The sequence below is a fragment of the Dendrobates tinctorius genome, unplaced genomic scaffold (assembly GCF_039654945.1).
Source record: "Dendrobates tinctorius isolate UK_male_01 unplaced genomic scaffold, ASM3965494v1 ptg000056l, whole genome shotgun sequence".
NCBI classification, from domain to species: Eukaryota; Metazoa; Chordata; class Amphibia; order Anura; family Dendrobatidae; genus Dendrobates; species Dendrobates tinctorius.
The window spans coordinates 7,051,111-7,066,540 of record NW_027361724.1 but is presented as its reverse complement, the minus strand read 5'-3'; the positions used below and the strand labels follow the sequence as shown (position 1 = coordinate 7,066,540).

Below are 15,430 nucleotides of genomic sequence, written 5' to 3'. Positions count from 1 at the left end.
TCCCCTACTGTCACCTTCCACTATTCGGTACGCCATGATCGAGGTCTCTTACCTTCCAGATCATTACCAGCGCCCGCCTTCCTCCTTCAGGGGTGTCCGTGGTGTTGGGGACCTGACCTAGGACAGCTGTCTTCCTCACATCTTCCAACTCATTTTCCTTTCTTTCAATAACATGTCATGGTCAGCGTCCCGGTCTCCCAGACCTCCTTAACTCTTAGATCCCTACCGGATCTCACACTTTCCTTTGGTCCCGCAGACCTTCCCTTACCCGGACCTGTTGCATTTTACTTTGGCATATTATACATTAAACAACTTTATAATAGCACAAGTACCCATTTTTATATTTTTTTTTTTCGTTTTCTTTTGCTCATTTTAAAACCAACATATAACAACATAACATTGCATGTCTTCTTTCTCCCCCCTTCCTTGGACCTGAACACTCCTCCACTTCTCCGTATCCCCATTCTGTCAAGTTTCAAATCAGCAAATAACATCCTGTAAGAGGAACATACTAAAAATAAACTCAGCACATCAAACATTTTTTTTTTTTTAAACTAGAACTGTTCTTCAGAACCTGCACTACAGTGCACCGAACTCTCGACAGTCTACTTCACTACGCAGTGGCTAGTAGTGAGGGACCCCACAGCTGTGGAGCCCCCGGGGATACTGAGGGTGTCCATTCAAGTCCTCTTCTTTTCCATGCCGGCCTCTCCTTGAGTGTGGAGCAGGTTCCACACTTCCTGCTCCCGGGCCTTCTTCTTCCTGATTACCTCCGCTACCCACACGGAGGGGACAGCATGGGCCCTGGAGTCCGGTGGGCGGGACTCCGCTGAAAAAGACCGCAAGACAGAAACGGCCAAAGATTTCTGCGGCCCAGCAGCCGCTGGGGTCAGGTGGCAAATGGGGACAACCGGGTCCTCGGGGGCTGGAATCACAGGGCCCGCTAAGTTGGCCGCAGCTAACTCCAGCAGCGGCATAACCGCGGCCTCAGGACAGGCCGCATCCACTACTTCCAACGGAGCCGGAGTAACGGCCGATTTCAACGATGCAGCTGCTATTAGCAGGGGAAGCGCAGCAGCGTCTTCTTTGGGTGAGCTCTGCACTGGTAACTCCGGGCAGGGTAGTTCGGGAACATGAGCGGGGTCCTCGCTCAGCTCCGCATACACCACGGGGCCCGTGGTATCTATGCCTTCCGGTGCGCAGGGGGCCGCGTGCTGCAGCAGAATGGTGGGGGCCGCTTGCGGAGGCACTGGTAGGGCCGGGGGTACTCTCACCTTCCCCGGCGCTGCGGCCTCCGTCCCATCATCACGCGGTTTCCCCCGCAGCCTCCATTCCTTGCTCCACTGTCCTGCAGGCCTTCCCTCCGGACTCGGGGGGCTCCGCTGAGAAGTCCTCTGCTGGTATTGGTGGCGGCCGTTCTCGCTGACTCTGCTCAGGCTCCGCTCCCCGACTCAGCATCCCGCTGCCTGCCCGTGGTTCTGAAGATGACTTCTGGTGCAGCTCCATCTCTCGCCGCCATTGCCACTCTAGGCGGCCGATGCCCCGACACCCGCAGCGTTTCATACCGTCCGTTGGGCAGCACTCGAATGGCGTCAGACAGCCACAGCCAAGTTTTTCTTCTGTGCCACTCCTCCTGCTGGGTGGTGCGTTGGCAGACCTTTCCACCCATCTGCCAGGGTCCAGTACATGGGAGCGTCGGCCTCCAGGCACATACTGCTGTCCGCGGGGGTACGTTGGAGGGGACCCCAGTCCATTCAACAAGACTGCAAACACTCGGACCTCTCCCCTGCGCTGTAGTAATGCCGCCATCTTGCGCAGCACCTGATGCCGCCCCGGATCTTCTGTCAGCACCACGGAGTCACCACAGCGCTCCCAATTTGTAATCCACAGGTAAGCCAATTGTAATCCACAGGTATTTATAATCCAAGCAGCACAGTCCAAGTCCTTCTCCATCCTTTAAGGCAGGCCTGCCGCAGAAGATGACGTATTAGCGGCGGCGATCCTGCCGACTACGCCAAATGTAGGGTCAGTGAGCCGAGCTGGGGGGTGGTCCCTCTTCTTACCGCGCAGAGATAAAAACAGAGACACGATGGAGGCAGATTCTGGGTACAACAGGTCCAGGTTTATTCGCTTGCCGTCCGCCTGACGGCCTCTGAAGTACACCGCACTTCACTTCAATTCACTTCACTTTTATTCACTTCACTTTCCTGGGCCTCCGTTTCTAGGCCCGCTTTACACACCGTACCTTAGCACCAGGGACGTACATGCACGTACCGTCCCTACTTCACTTGATGACGCTGCTGACAGGTCCGTCACTGTGGCCGCCTTAGGCCCATACACCAACAGCGCTTCCACTGATCAGTCGTCGTGACAAATACGGTGTCTCACACCCAGTGCCTCGTCCCTTCTGCGGTACTTTCCTGTCAGGACCACCCCCCTGACGTTCTCTCTCCTCAGTCCCCCTGGTTTAGATTCTCCTCACAGCGCACAGACTGTCGCAGTCTTCCTGTCACTGGAGCTCCCCCTGGGGACTGGAATCTTCTGGAACCCTCCCTCAGTATTTATAGCTCTCCCGGTCCCCTATCACTGTAACCCCGCCCCCCATGACCAACGGTTTCTAAAGCCCTAAGCTGTTGTCAAGTCCTTTGCTCACACTCCTCCCTGCCATCTAATGGTCAACCCAAGGTACTGCACGTCCACTACACTTTCCTAGCTGTTTCCCCACTGTAATAACTGACACCTACCTACACTGTGCAAACCTTTCCTTCTTCACTCTGACTAGTCCGTCCGTCTGGTCACCTTCCCTACACAGGTTCATTTTATAGAACATAAGATATAAACAAAATGAGCATATACCCTGTAGTAAGTAAGTAAGTAGTAAGTGTACATGTAAATTACAAAGGGTTCTTGGTTGACACTATTTGGATCAAAATGGTGTAAAAGCCAACCCACCACGACAAGGTGTGCCTCAATTAGGATGGTCCTATCTCTATTATTAAGCCTCACCATGTGTCAGTCGATCTCAATATGAGAGCAGAGCAGGACCCAAGCCTGACTGTTTACACTCCTACCCATGGGAAGCTATATAGATCAAAAGGCCAGCTCAAAAAAGAGAGAACCACACCACTGTTTGTACAAAGTACACAAAACTAAAGCAAAACCAATTAAATGAGCCGGAACATATGCACGTATAAGTGCAAAGTGTAGGTGCACATTCACACTGTGGCCATATAAATGTTAAATGGCCATAGTGTGAACATATATGTATACCTACATGTATTCCAGTTTATGTCTGTGTTTGGTTTTATTTTAGCTTCATTTTAATGTAAATTAAGAAAAATTAGTAATGGTAAAATTAAAAGACAGGACATTTCCTAGAGGACACAATGCCATTACTTTTTAAAGGTTAAGCATGTAGTGTAATGCTTCACATTATCTTCAGAAGATCTGTTCTCTTCTTTGTATAACTACATCAAAAGATAGATTCTGTTGTTAAAGGGGAAACACCTGATCTTTCTAACATAATACTAATGGGACCTTTAAAGGGTTTGTCCACTTCTAGGCAAACCCCTTCTTAAACTAAATGTTTGGCCCCGATAAAATAATAAGGCCTATACTCACCTCCTGTGCTGGTGGCATTCTCGCGGTGTTGACACTCGCTCTCCCAGGGGCTATGATGTGGTGTTGTGACATGCGACGCTGGCACGCAATTAGCACTGGCTTCAGTGACCCCATCTCTGGACAAACTGAACATGAAGAGGAAGTCAGAGATCAGCTGTAGCCCGGACTTCCTCTTCATGTTCAGTGGAGACAGTGACGCCAGCACTGATTGTGAGCTGGGCATCACGAGTTATTCCACCACATCACAATCCCGGGACCAGGATTGCTGACACCCCTGAAACGGCGCCGGCACAGGAGGCGAGTACAGGCTTTATTATTTTATCATGGCCGAACATTTCGTTTAAGAAGGGGTTGTCCTAGCAGTGGACAACCCCTTTAAAAAAATCTGAAAAATGCTTTCTCCGAGTAACTGTCTTTGTCTTTCCATTGCTGGGATCAAATAAAGTGAAGATCTCCTCAATCGCATAACTGAAAGCTTATGAGCACCAGTGCAAAATCTACAACAGGGTCCTCAGCTATCACAGCTGTTTAACGGGAACCTGACAGCAGATTCATGCTGCCTGATCCACGGGCAATATATCAGGCACCGGCTGTGGGAGTTCAACCATGTATGACTGACTGGCTGCTTCCCTTGATTGACGGGTCTTTCCCTGTGTACATGTGTAGGCGGAGACTCAGGCACTTGCAGCAGGAGGGGAGAAGCTGCCAGGATTCCTACTCTCGTACTAGTCTCCTGTGCGGCTTGGTCCTCAGTCGGCTTTTCTGGTACGTTTTCCTCTGAAATGCTGCAGCATTTCAGAGCTAAACATACATGACTTAAATCATACGGATGGTGTCTAATATGTGGATCGGACAGCATGTATCAGCTATCAGGATCCCTTTAACCCTTTTGCCCCATTCAAAATAAAACAATAAGAAAAATCAAGCATACACATATTTGGTATCACCGCGTTCAAAATCGCCCCATCTATCAATAAAAACTTGATCAGTAAACGGCGTAGTGAGAAAAAAAGTCAAAACGCCAGAATTAATTTTTTTTGGTTGCCGTGACATTGCTTTAAAATGCAATAAGGGGCGATCAAAAGATCGTATTTGCACCAAAATGGTATGATTAAAATGTCAGCTCAGCACACAAAAAATAAGCCCTCACCCAACCCGAGATCACGAAAAATGGGAGACGCTACGGATATCAGAAAATGGCGTAATTTTTTTTTTTTTAAAACATAGTTTGGGATTTTTTTTTCACCACTTAGATAAAAAAGAACCTAGACATGTTTGGTGTCTATGAACTCGTAATGAATACAGATTTCCAAAACTGACCATCACATCCAAGCATAAGCATAGTGTGAACAGGTGCTTAACCTAGAGTCACCAACTCATATACATTCAGACACAAAAAAAAACTCGTAATAACCTGGAGAATCATATTGGCGGGTCAGTTTTAGCATTTAGAGAAGCTAGTAAAAAAGCAAACCAAAAAACAAGTGTGGGATTGCACTTTTTTTGCAATTTCACCGCACTTGGAATTTTTTTCCCGTTTTCGAGTACACAACATGGTAAAATCAATAGTGTCGTTCAAAAGTACAACTCGTCCCACAAAAATCAAACCTTCACATGGCCATATTGACCAAAAATTTAAAAAGTTATGGCTCTGGGATGAAGGGGAGTAAAAATGAAAATGCAAAAACAAAAATACCTCTGGTCATTAAGGGGTTAATAGTAATAATCTTTTCCTATGGGTCAAATGTTCGTTTTGGATCCCCCTAGGCGCTGGGACCTGCATGACTACAGCCCGTACCCTCATTATCTTTACACCCTTTGCTCTCCAGGTTTCCTTCATCCTTTTCAGTTTGCCTTGTGGCTCACTTGGCAGCACACGGCGGCAGACACATAAAACATGATATCTTTACTGGTTTATTATAAACATAAATCAGTGCAAAGTAAAAAAAAAATAATAAACACGGCTCTTCTGGTAAAATAGGAAAGCTAAAAATTGGTATACAGTCTGTTCAGCTGAAGGAACTTGCTCAGGATTACCAAAACATAAAACATACAATACTTCAGCTCCCCTTATCAGGACACAAAGCGCTGGAGTTTCACTCCAAGGCCTAATGACTCAAAAGGCTGGATATTCATATCCCAGACCACACCCTGGGGTGGAGATATGGTTAACATCCTCCCACCCGGTCTATGATTGTTCACAAACACTCAGTCCTCAAAATGGCCAATTAATCCATCTCGACACATAGTGTGTTGAAGCAAACTTCTAAGTTCCAAATCACTGAAGCCTACTAGCCTCAGTGAAACATATGTGGCTGCCATTGACTTTGTCACAACCTTCAGTACCTGCCAAGTAGTTAGGATACTCCCTCTAGTAGATACCACAGGATTCTGCCGTCAGGGTATTACTCTTTACACATGGCCTGGAGGTTGTTATAGCACTATGTGATTGGGGTGTTATGATGTGCGGTAAAGAAGAAAGAGAAGCCTCCAGATCTGTGACGTTGGAGGAAGAAAGATATTGGTAATTGTAACTGTGGCCCTAATATAGGAAAATCGTGACAAAATGGAGGCAAAAAACATCAATGTAATGCAGGAGTGAATCAAGAGAAACTCAATTTTTCTTTCTTTTTTTTTTCAGGCAAAATTGGCATTCCAGAAAGAAATGATCAAGCCTTTAACACCAACCTTCTTGTCTTCACCCCTTGCAGCTGCTGTAACGTCAACACTCTCACTACCACCACGGGCCCACAATTCTCTATTTCAGGGGTCCGGCTTACCCCCTACCTTTTTAAGACCAGCACATGCCTCCATTCGAGCGACTACAGCCTCCATTCTCTTTGCACCGTATTAGTATAACACAGTGTCGGGTAGTAGCCTGGAATGGACAAAGGACTAGAAACTACCGCTCCGTTACAGACTCCTGTCGTCGCTTCTCTTAAAGGGCCATCTGATGATCAGAGAGCACGCAGGCTCAGCCATTCTTTGCCATTATGAAAAGCTCAGTAAACAATCACTGAAATACTTGCAGTTCGTGCCGTGAAAAGCAAGCTCTTTCTAAGCTCATGTAGGATTGTTTTTGCAACTTTGTGACTTTTTTTTTTTTTGATGTATCATCAGCGAATGCAGTTTTTTTTTTGTTTGTTTGTTTTTTTTTTTTCCTGGCAGACTTGAAAATGGGGGTCTTCCTAGTCCTTTGATGTAAATACATGTTTGGAATCCAAATGTCCTATCTTGGAGTGTGGAAACTATAGACTAAAATAAAGTGCTTTATTGTGGATAACACCAAATCAGTGGCTAACATAAAGTATTATTCTATGTGATCATCTTGTAAAGTTTACAGGAAACGTGTAGTATTGTTCTAGACCCAAATGTCGTTGTGTCTCGTAGAATTCTAGAATCTAAATGCTGTGTTACAAATGGAAGGCAACTCAGCTTTGATGCAATTCTATTGTTTCATTTTGGTTCCAATTTTGATAGATGATCCCACCTAGAAAAGCCATATTACATTATTCTGTCATCGAGAGAAATCATCTATGTTGCTTTAGTCCATGGACCAGCTAAGATACTGGTAAAGTAGAGAAAATATATATATATAGTATATAGACCCAGAAAGTTAGATGACCACACAGAACATTTCATTCCTCTCACGTGGAGATAATAAAACTTCTGGAAGAATAATAAATGGTCTATTTTCTTTTTCAAATCTATTTTCTTTATTTTTATCAAAGCCACTTGGATTTTTGTGGCTCTTTAATGCAATAATGTACAGAGTATATGGTATTTATAGTCAAATATCTGTCTTTTTTTTTTATTTCTAAACACTTATTGTAATACCGGCGTTTTATTGAAGATGTATGGAAATAAAAGGGTAACAATTGAAATGTTCAATTTTTAGGTTGTCACAGCACATTGAGCAACAGAGCACAAAAGAGAGTCTTTTCAAGCACATTCATTTAGCTATTTTTTTTTCCCTGCGGCCATTAATGGTTTTAATCTCTGTGTACTTTTTTTTAATGTACTTTTTCAATAAAATATCAAAATCATGAATTGTATGTGGGGTTTTTATTTTTGACATCTTAAAGTAGGTGTCATTCCTGAAAGTATCCACTAGGTGGCAGCACTAGATATTACAAGTTGTGCATTCAGTGTCTCAGAAAACAAATTTTTTTTTTTTTTTTGCTTTACAAATTTGTATTTTTTTATGTTCTTTTACAAGAAAAGAATAATGGAATTTTTGCAGGGGACAGATCTATGAAAAAAGGACATAATCTGGTAAAAAATTATAGGATCTGCGACAAAAACTCCTAAAGTAAGTTTCAGTATACTTGTGAACAAACTTTTAAGTCTACCTTGGCTCATAGCAATTGCAATGAAAGATTTTTCCTTTAAGAATAGTGTGTGTGTGTATGTATATATATATATATATATATATATACACACACATGTACACATATATAATTTTTACTTTAAATGAGTTATTTTTCATTGATTCATATATTGCATATAAACATATATACAAAGTTTAAATCACCCACCTTTTCCAAGAAAGTAACTAAAATCTAAAAAAATAAATAAAATAATTGTGCCTGTCTAACCTAATAAACTAACAATATAATAATAACTACAGCTTATGCAGAAAAAACAAGCCCTCATACAACTCTATAGATCAAAAAATTAAAAAAAGGCAAGAATGAAAAATCAGGAGTGAAAAGGGATCCACTGTGACTCTGTTGACCAAGGGCACGTACAGGATCCTCGCTCAGACACTGGGACAAAATATTTTGTCTAGTAAAATTGCAGACATTATAAAGGAACCCAACAGACCTATAAAGTCATGGTCAGGGTTGGACTGGCTCACTGGGACACTGTAGAATTTCCCAGTGGGCCCGGGGACCTTGGCAGGTCCCCAAGCTGGACGTAGATGGGACCCGCTGGTTTCAACTGAATGTGCATTCGAGGGTGCACATTCAGTTGAAACATATGGCCCTGTTGCAATAGTTAAAGCGGCCGCTGTCCTAGCAGAGGCCAACGTGTGTACACCTGTCGCAGGCTCCGTATGACACTGACGTCAACAACATATGACGTCACTGTCATGTGGTTCCTGCGATGGGGGCACAGGCATCAGAAACTGGCCTCTGCTAGGTCGGCAGCCATTCTATCATGAGCATGAAGGATCTGCAAGATGAGGATGCAGCGTGGCACCGGGAGCGCAGGCAGGTAAGAGGAATCTTATTTTCTTCTGTGGATGCTGCATGATGCTGGAGCCAAGCAAGGGACACTGGGTAAAATCCTATGTAGGGCTAACAGCAACAGTACATGCTTAAATTCCCGACGATGCCCTTAGTAGCGCCAACCCCCGGCATACGTCAGTGCTGCATGTGCCAATCTACAGCAACATGTCTTTCACAGGTTATGAGACATTATCTCCAGTTGTCTGAATTTTAACATTTAAGATCTGCCTACTACTGGGAGCCACTCTCACAGAAGAACGCACTGTAGCTGAAACGCAGGTTGGGATGATGGTAGAGCACTATTGGACCAAAGTAATCTCTCTCTATATTCACATATGTCTTGCAGGATTATGTTTCATATGAGTGCATTTTCTTGTAGGGATATTGGCTTGTGACTGCTTCTAAGCATCATGATATAAACTGCTTCACCTCTTTCTGTGATATTCACATCTCTAGCCACATGTCCATGCCTTGACTATTTATACCTTAGGATTTAGTCTTTCCTGCATACCATTTTATTATTTTTTTGCCTTGACCTTTTATTTCAGTGCCATATATTGGCCTTTTACATGTCATCACCCTAGCCCTTGATGTTTTTTAATAATTCAATAAAATTTGTTTTTATCTTTCAGCTAATGAACAGTGGGGTACAGCCAGGCCAAGGGACATGGGGTACAGTCAGGCAAAGAAACAGTGGGGTACAGTCAGGGCAAGGGGGCACAGTCAGGCCAAGGGACAGTGGGTTACAGCCAGGCCAAGGCACAGGGGGTTCAGTCAGGCCAAGGGACAGTGTGGAACAGTCAGGCCAAGGGGGTACATCCAGTCCAAGGAACAGTGGAGTACAGTCAGGCCAAGGGATAGAGGGGTACAGCCAGGCTAAGGAACATGGGGATAAGCAAGGTGAAGGACAGGGGGGGCAACTAGACCAAGGGACATAGAGGGTCAGCAGGGCCAAGGGACATTACGGGCCAGGATGAGTTGTAGGGAGGAGGACCCCCACAGAGTGTCCAGGCCGGAACCAAGGGGACCGCCATCTGAGTTCTTAAGGAAACAGTACCCGGGGAACAGAGGAGAGTGGACTGTTGAGAGTGACAGGACAGCAAGGGGAGGGGCGAGTATAAAAGGGACAGGGAGCGCGCAGAGGAGTCAGTTGGTGATATGTCAGACAAGGAGCAGGAGACGGAGGGGGCGTGAGAGAATGGGAAGGACACTGACAGTTGAGAGAAGAGACCAGCAGCAGAGGATAGATACGCAGTGGCCCTCAGGAAAGAGGCGCCGAGCTTAGCGACAGGGGACTGCCTCTTCACCCCAATCCCTGGTTGCAATCTGCCGCCGGTCATCCTTGGCCATTACCGCTGAGCTCGAGCCCACCGTGGCCTGTCCGCTCCCTCTCCCGGCTGCTGCAATCCCACTTCAGCCCGCGATTGCGGCCTGCCCACTGCTACCCACGGACACTGCCGTTTCACTTCAGCCCGTGATTGCGGCCTGTCTATCATCACTCACAGCCACCTTCACCCCGCTGCAGTTGGCAGTTGGGGCCTGTTCCTCGTCAACAGAGACACTCTGCACACAGCCTCAGGCTGTGAGCGTGGCCAGTAAACCGCCACTCTTGAGCACTGTGACACAACCCTGCTTCGGGACAGGAGTCCCATTGAACTCGCTAACAAGCGCAACCCAGCTGTTACAACAGGGGGTTACTTCATCTCAGGACTCCATCAGGGCCTGTTGTGCCCCAACTCCTCCTGGGCGCTGGAACGCCCGAAGACTACTCCAAATCTTCAGCAGCTGGGCCCAGCGGCTGCGACGCCAAGGCAGCCTCATCAAAGATGCCACAGCAGCCTCATCAAAGACGTCAAAGCAGCTTCATCCGCAACGCAGCCCCAACAGAGATGCAGAGGGACGTCAGGATGGATATGTGACATTATAGAGTATAAGGTCCCGTAGACGGCCATACCGTGGCCCCATAGTAACCGGCCTCGACCGGGTTAGTCGTGGTCTTTTCAAATAGTGTTTGTTTGTACTGAGTCCCTGTGAGGACAACTGTTGTTACCCCTTTTTGGTTGCTTAGTATAGCCCTAGTGGCTTCAAATTATAAAAGTTTACTTTTCAAAGTTCAACCAGTCTCACGTCTCGTCACTGCATCCTGCGAACCTGCTGTTACCTACACTTGGCGTAGTTGGCAGGATGCAGTCTCCGAGCGCGGACAACGACGCCCCAGACCAGGGCAGGGCCATGAACTCAACAGTTGATGAGGGCCCTCGTTCCAGCATTTCGTTGGGGGCTATGCTGAGCAACCTGCCTAGATTTTCCGGCTCCAATACCATGCTATGGAGCTGGACAGAGCGAATGCGGGGGCTCTTTCGAATGCACCTGATGACTCCTGACTTGGAAGCAGAAGTAGCTCTCATGGCATTAGACGGGGAGGCTCGGAATTCAGTGATGTTAAAACCCTTGGGACACCGCAACACCTTTGATAAGGTTTTGCAGATTTTAGATCAGACCCATGGGGACCCAACCAACATGGGAGAGTTAAGAACCCGGTTGTTCAGTCAGATGCAGGGGGAGGGGTAGACCATCACCCAATATATGAATGTCCTCCAAGAATTACACATGGCCATCGAAGGAAAAGACGGCGTAGGGGTAGGACTTGTTGACATTACACTACGCGACCTGTTGGTGACTGGACTGCGGGACCTGTTAACAAAGCAGGCATTACGGGAGAAAATTAGAATGAATCCACGTATAGACTTTTCCGAGGTGGGAAGTCATGCACGCGCTCGAGAACAGGAGCAGGGAATGACGGTCCCCGTGGGGAATGTCCGGAGTGTGGAGGCTTCCCTAAATGCAGTTGCGGAGCCTCAATGTGTAGAGGAAATGAAGCAGAAGTTGAAGAACATCCAGGGCGAGTTGGCTGAAGTGAAAAGAAGGACTGAGTCTGGGACTGGACGGCCTAGTTTCAACCCTGGTCCCTGGGGACCCCGCCCCACCTGGGGCAGACAGACCTCGCAGACCCGATGCTATGAGTGCGGGGAGCCGGGCCACTTCGCCCGAGAGTGTCTGCGGCGTGGGAGATACCCACCCCGGCGGCCATTAAACTAGAGGGCACTGGGCTGGGGGGACGCCGCTTGGAGCCAGAAACCACAACTAGGGGTGGTGGAAGTCCCAAAGATTTGGTCGCAAAGTGTCCGGTTGTATGGGCAGAAGTCGAGAGCCATGCCGTCCGGTGCCTGGTGGATACAGGGTCACAAGTAACAGCTATGCCTGCAACTTATTTCCGGCAGAATTTCCCCGAGGCAGCGAGACCCCAGTGTGGGCCCATGATCAGACTGGTAGCCGCCAATCAACTACCGGTCCCTGTTGCCGGGGTGGTGTGGGTACAGGTGACGCTGTGCGGTAAATTCCTCGGCCGCAGAGGAGTGGTTCTGACCCACGGAGAAACTGATAAACACCACCCAGTCATTCTGGGCATGAACATACTGCGGGAGTTCGGCAACCTACTCCTCAATGATCCCACGCATGTGACCTTGAAACAATGGGGTTCCCGCACAGCCCAAGGACAGGTATTCCAGCAGTTGGTGTGGGAAGCATGAGTCCTCCAGGACTGCCAGGAGGGTGAGGCCCTGGGCAAAGTCATCGCGCCAGCGGCTCCCCTGCTTGTACTGCCCCTGGACAGACAGTGGTGGCCATGCCCATCTGAGCCCCGATACCATTGGAAGGCGTTGAGATGCAGGTGGAGCCATGCTAATCGGAGCGCTTACCCCTGGCATACTGGTGGCTCGCTCCCTGACCACAGTGCAGAAGGGGACTGTCCTGTTGCGCTGCATCAACCTTGAAGACCAAGACATCACCCTGAAGCCCCGGACAGAATTGGCCAAGCTAGTAAGGCCTTTTGAAGAAGTACTACAGGCCCCTGCAGTTCAATTGAGAGTGCAATCCGAGGACCCCTGGGCAGTAACTATCCGTACTCTACAGGCTGCCGAAATTTCAACTCAGGAAAAGGGTCGAATCATCCTGGAACAAATGCGGGCCGAACTCTCTGGACTAACTGCAGCCCAGCTCTCTCAGATAAAAACACTGCTCGGACAGTACCACAAGGTATTTGCTAGTCATGTTGAAGATTTTGGATGTACCACCGCCATCACCCATGGACTTCCCACGGCAGGAGCAGCCCCCATCCGTGAACAATATCGACAGATTCCTCCACAACTCTACCAAGAGGTGAAAACTTTGCTGGCCCAAATGCTATGAAAGGGAGTGATTCGAAAAAGCCAAAGCCCCTGGGCAGCTCCTATTGTGTTGGTCCGCAAAAAGGATGGCACCTTACGATTCTGCGTGGACTGTCCAAAGCTGAATGCTTGCACTATCAAAGACTCGTACCCACTACCCCGAATATAAGAATCCTTGTCCGCCTTGGGGAAGGCGATGTAATTTTCTACTTTGGACCTGGCCAGTGGGTACTAGCAGGTACCCATGTCAGAAGAAGACAGGGCAAAGACGGCTTTCATACTTCCTATGGGGCTATTTGAGTTTAATCGAATGCCGTTCGGACTGGCCAACGCCCCGGGGACCTTTCAGCGGTTGATGGAGAGTTGTCTGGGAGATCTCAATTTTGAGGCCACGTTGATCTACCTGGATGATATCATCATCTATGCTGCCACTTTTGAGGACCACCTGAAGCGGTTGGGGCAGGTACTCGGACGGCTGCAAAAGTACGGGTTGAAGGTAAAACCCCAAAAATGCCATCTATTTCGCACCCAGATCGAATATCTGGGTCATGTCGTCTCAGCGGAGGGCGTAAGGCCGTCCCGGGAAAAGGTTGCTGTCATTCAGAGATGGCCTACCCCCGTGACGATAAAAGACGTGCTGGCCTTCCTGGGGTTGGCCGGATACTACCGTCATTTCGTAAAGAATTTTGCATGCCGAGCTCGAGCCCTGCATGACCTGCTGAAGGGGGCTGCCGCTGGGGCAAATGGACGAAAAATCCAGTGGCGACAACCTCAAGAAGAGGCCTTCCAAAACCTTAAGGCTGCGCTCTTGAATGCTCCGGTGTTAGCTTATGCAGATTTCTTGCAACCTTTCATCCTGCACACTGACGGGAGTCTTCACGGGCTGGGGGCTGTGTTGTCACAAGTTCAAGACGGCCGGGAGATAGTGATCGCGTATGGAAGCCGCTCACTCCATGATTCCGAGCAAAACCCTGACAATTACAGCTCCTTTAAGCTCGAGCTCCTCGCAGTAGTGTGGGCCATGACGGAGCGGTTCGCAGAGTAAATGGTGGGCTCCAAAGTAGTGGTGCGGACCGACAATAACCCACTGGCCCATTTGGAAAACGCCAAACTGTGAGCTCTGGAACAAAGATGGGTGGCCCGGATGGCGAAATTCAACTATAAAATTATCTATAAAAGAGGGGCCGAGAATGTACACGCTGATGCTCCATTCAGGATTCGACATACAACCCCAGGGAAGAGTCGTGACGACTAATTAGAAGGGGAAGAGATATCGTTCGCCCTCACAGCTGCCGTGCTTACAGCTGCCACCCAGGAAGTACCTCCCATGGAGACCCTAAGGGGCATGCTGGAACAATCCCAGGATAAGTGGATCCAACAGCAGCAAGAAGGCGAAGAAATTGGGCTTCTCCGGAAATGTGTAACCGCTGGCAAACTGCCCACTGACTCACAAAGACAGACTTTGACTCAGGACATGTCGCTGATGTTACGACAATGGGAGAGACTGGTTATCCGAAAGGGACTATTGTATTGTAAAATGACATCATGAACAACACTATGACAAGTTGGCAGGTAGTTGCGCCCGGAGCCCAACTTAATGAACTGGCTCGAGAAGCCCACGAAAAGGGGCTCATTTCGGAGCTCAAAAGACCTTGCAGTGGTTACAACAGAAAATATACCATCCATGCTTGCATGCTGTTGTGGACGAGACTTGCCGGACCTGTCGCCTATGCGAATTAGCTAAACCGCCCGCACAGCGAGCCCCAGTACAAACAATCGTGACCTCAGCGCCCCTCGAGCTTCTGACGGTGAATTACCTGACCATTGGTCCCGCATTCCAGTGGTATGAACACTGCCTCATCATGGTAGACCATTTCACTAAGTTCGCTGTGGTTCACCCTCACTCGAGACCAGACCACGGAGTCGGCCGCCTCCGCAATTTGTAGAAACTTTGGACAAGTTTACGGCTGCCCTCAACGGATACATTCTGATCAAGGAGCATATTTTTTGGGAAAAATAATGGAGGAACTACACCGTCTCTACGGTATTGACAAATCCTGGACCACGCCATACCACCCGCAGGGAAACGGCGCCTGCGAGCGATTTATTCGGACATTAATCCAAATATTGTGTACTCTGGAGAGTGACAAGAAGGCCCGTTGGCCCGAATATGTCCCTGAACTAGCATGGGTCTATAACAACCGAGTACATCGAGTTACCGGCTATACCCCTTACTCCCTGTTGTTCGGACGCTAGGGCAAGGGGATCACGGAGGTATAGTTGGACCCAGAGGAACCTCAGCCCTGGACTGAGGTATCATCATGGGTCCGAAATCACCGGCACAGGCTG

General features: G+C 48.0%; 1 protein-coding gene across 5 annotated transcripts in view; it reads left to right on the top strand.

Annotated features, from left to right (window-relative positions):
- Positions 1–7,671, top strand: part of ZNF385B (zinc finger protein 385B) — an 837,627-nt gene extending 829,956 nt beyond the window's left edge. For all 5 annotated transcript variants that reach the window (XM_073577477.1, XM_073577475.1, XM_073577474.1 and 2 more), the window contains one exon: positions 6,263–7,671. In XM_073577477.1, coding sequence (XP_073433578.1) covers positions 6,263–6,475 — 213 coding nt within the window. In that variant the 3' untranslated portion in view covers positions 6,476–7,671. The remainder of the gene's footprint in view (positions 1–6,262) is intronic.
- The last annotated feature ends 7,759 nt before the right edge of the window (positions 7,672–15,430 follow it).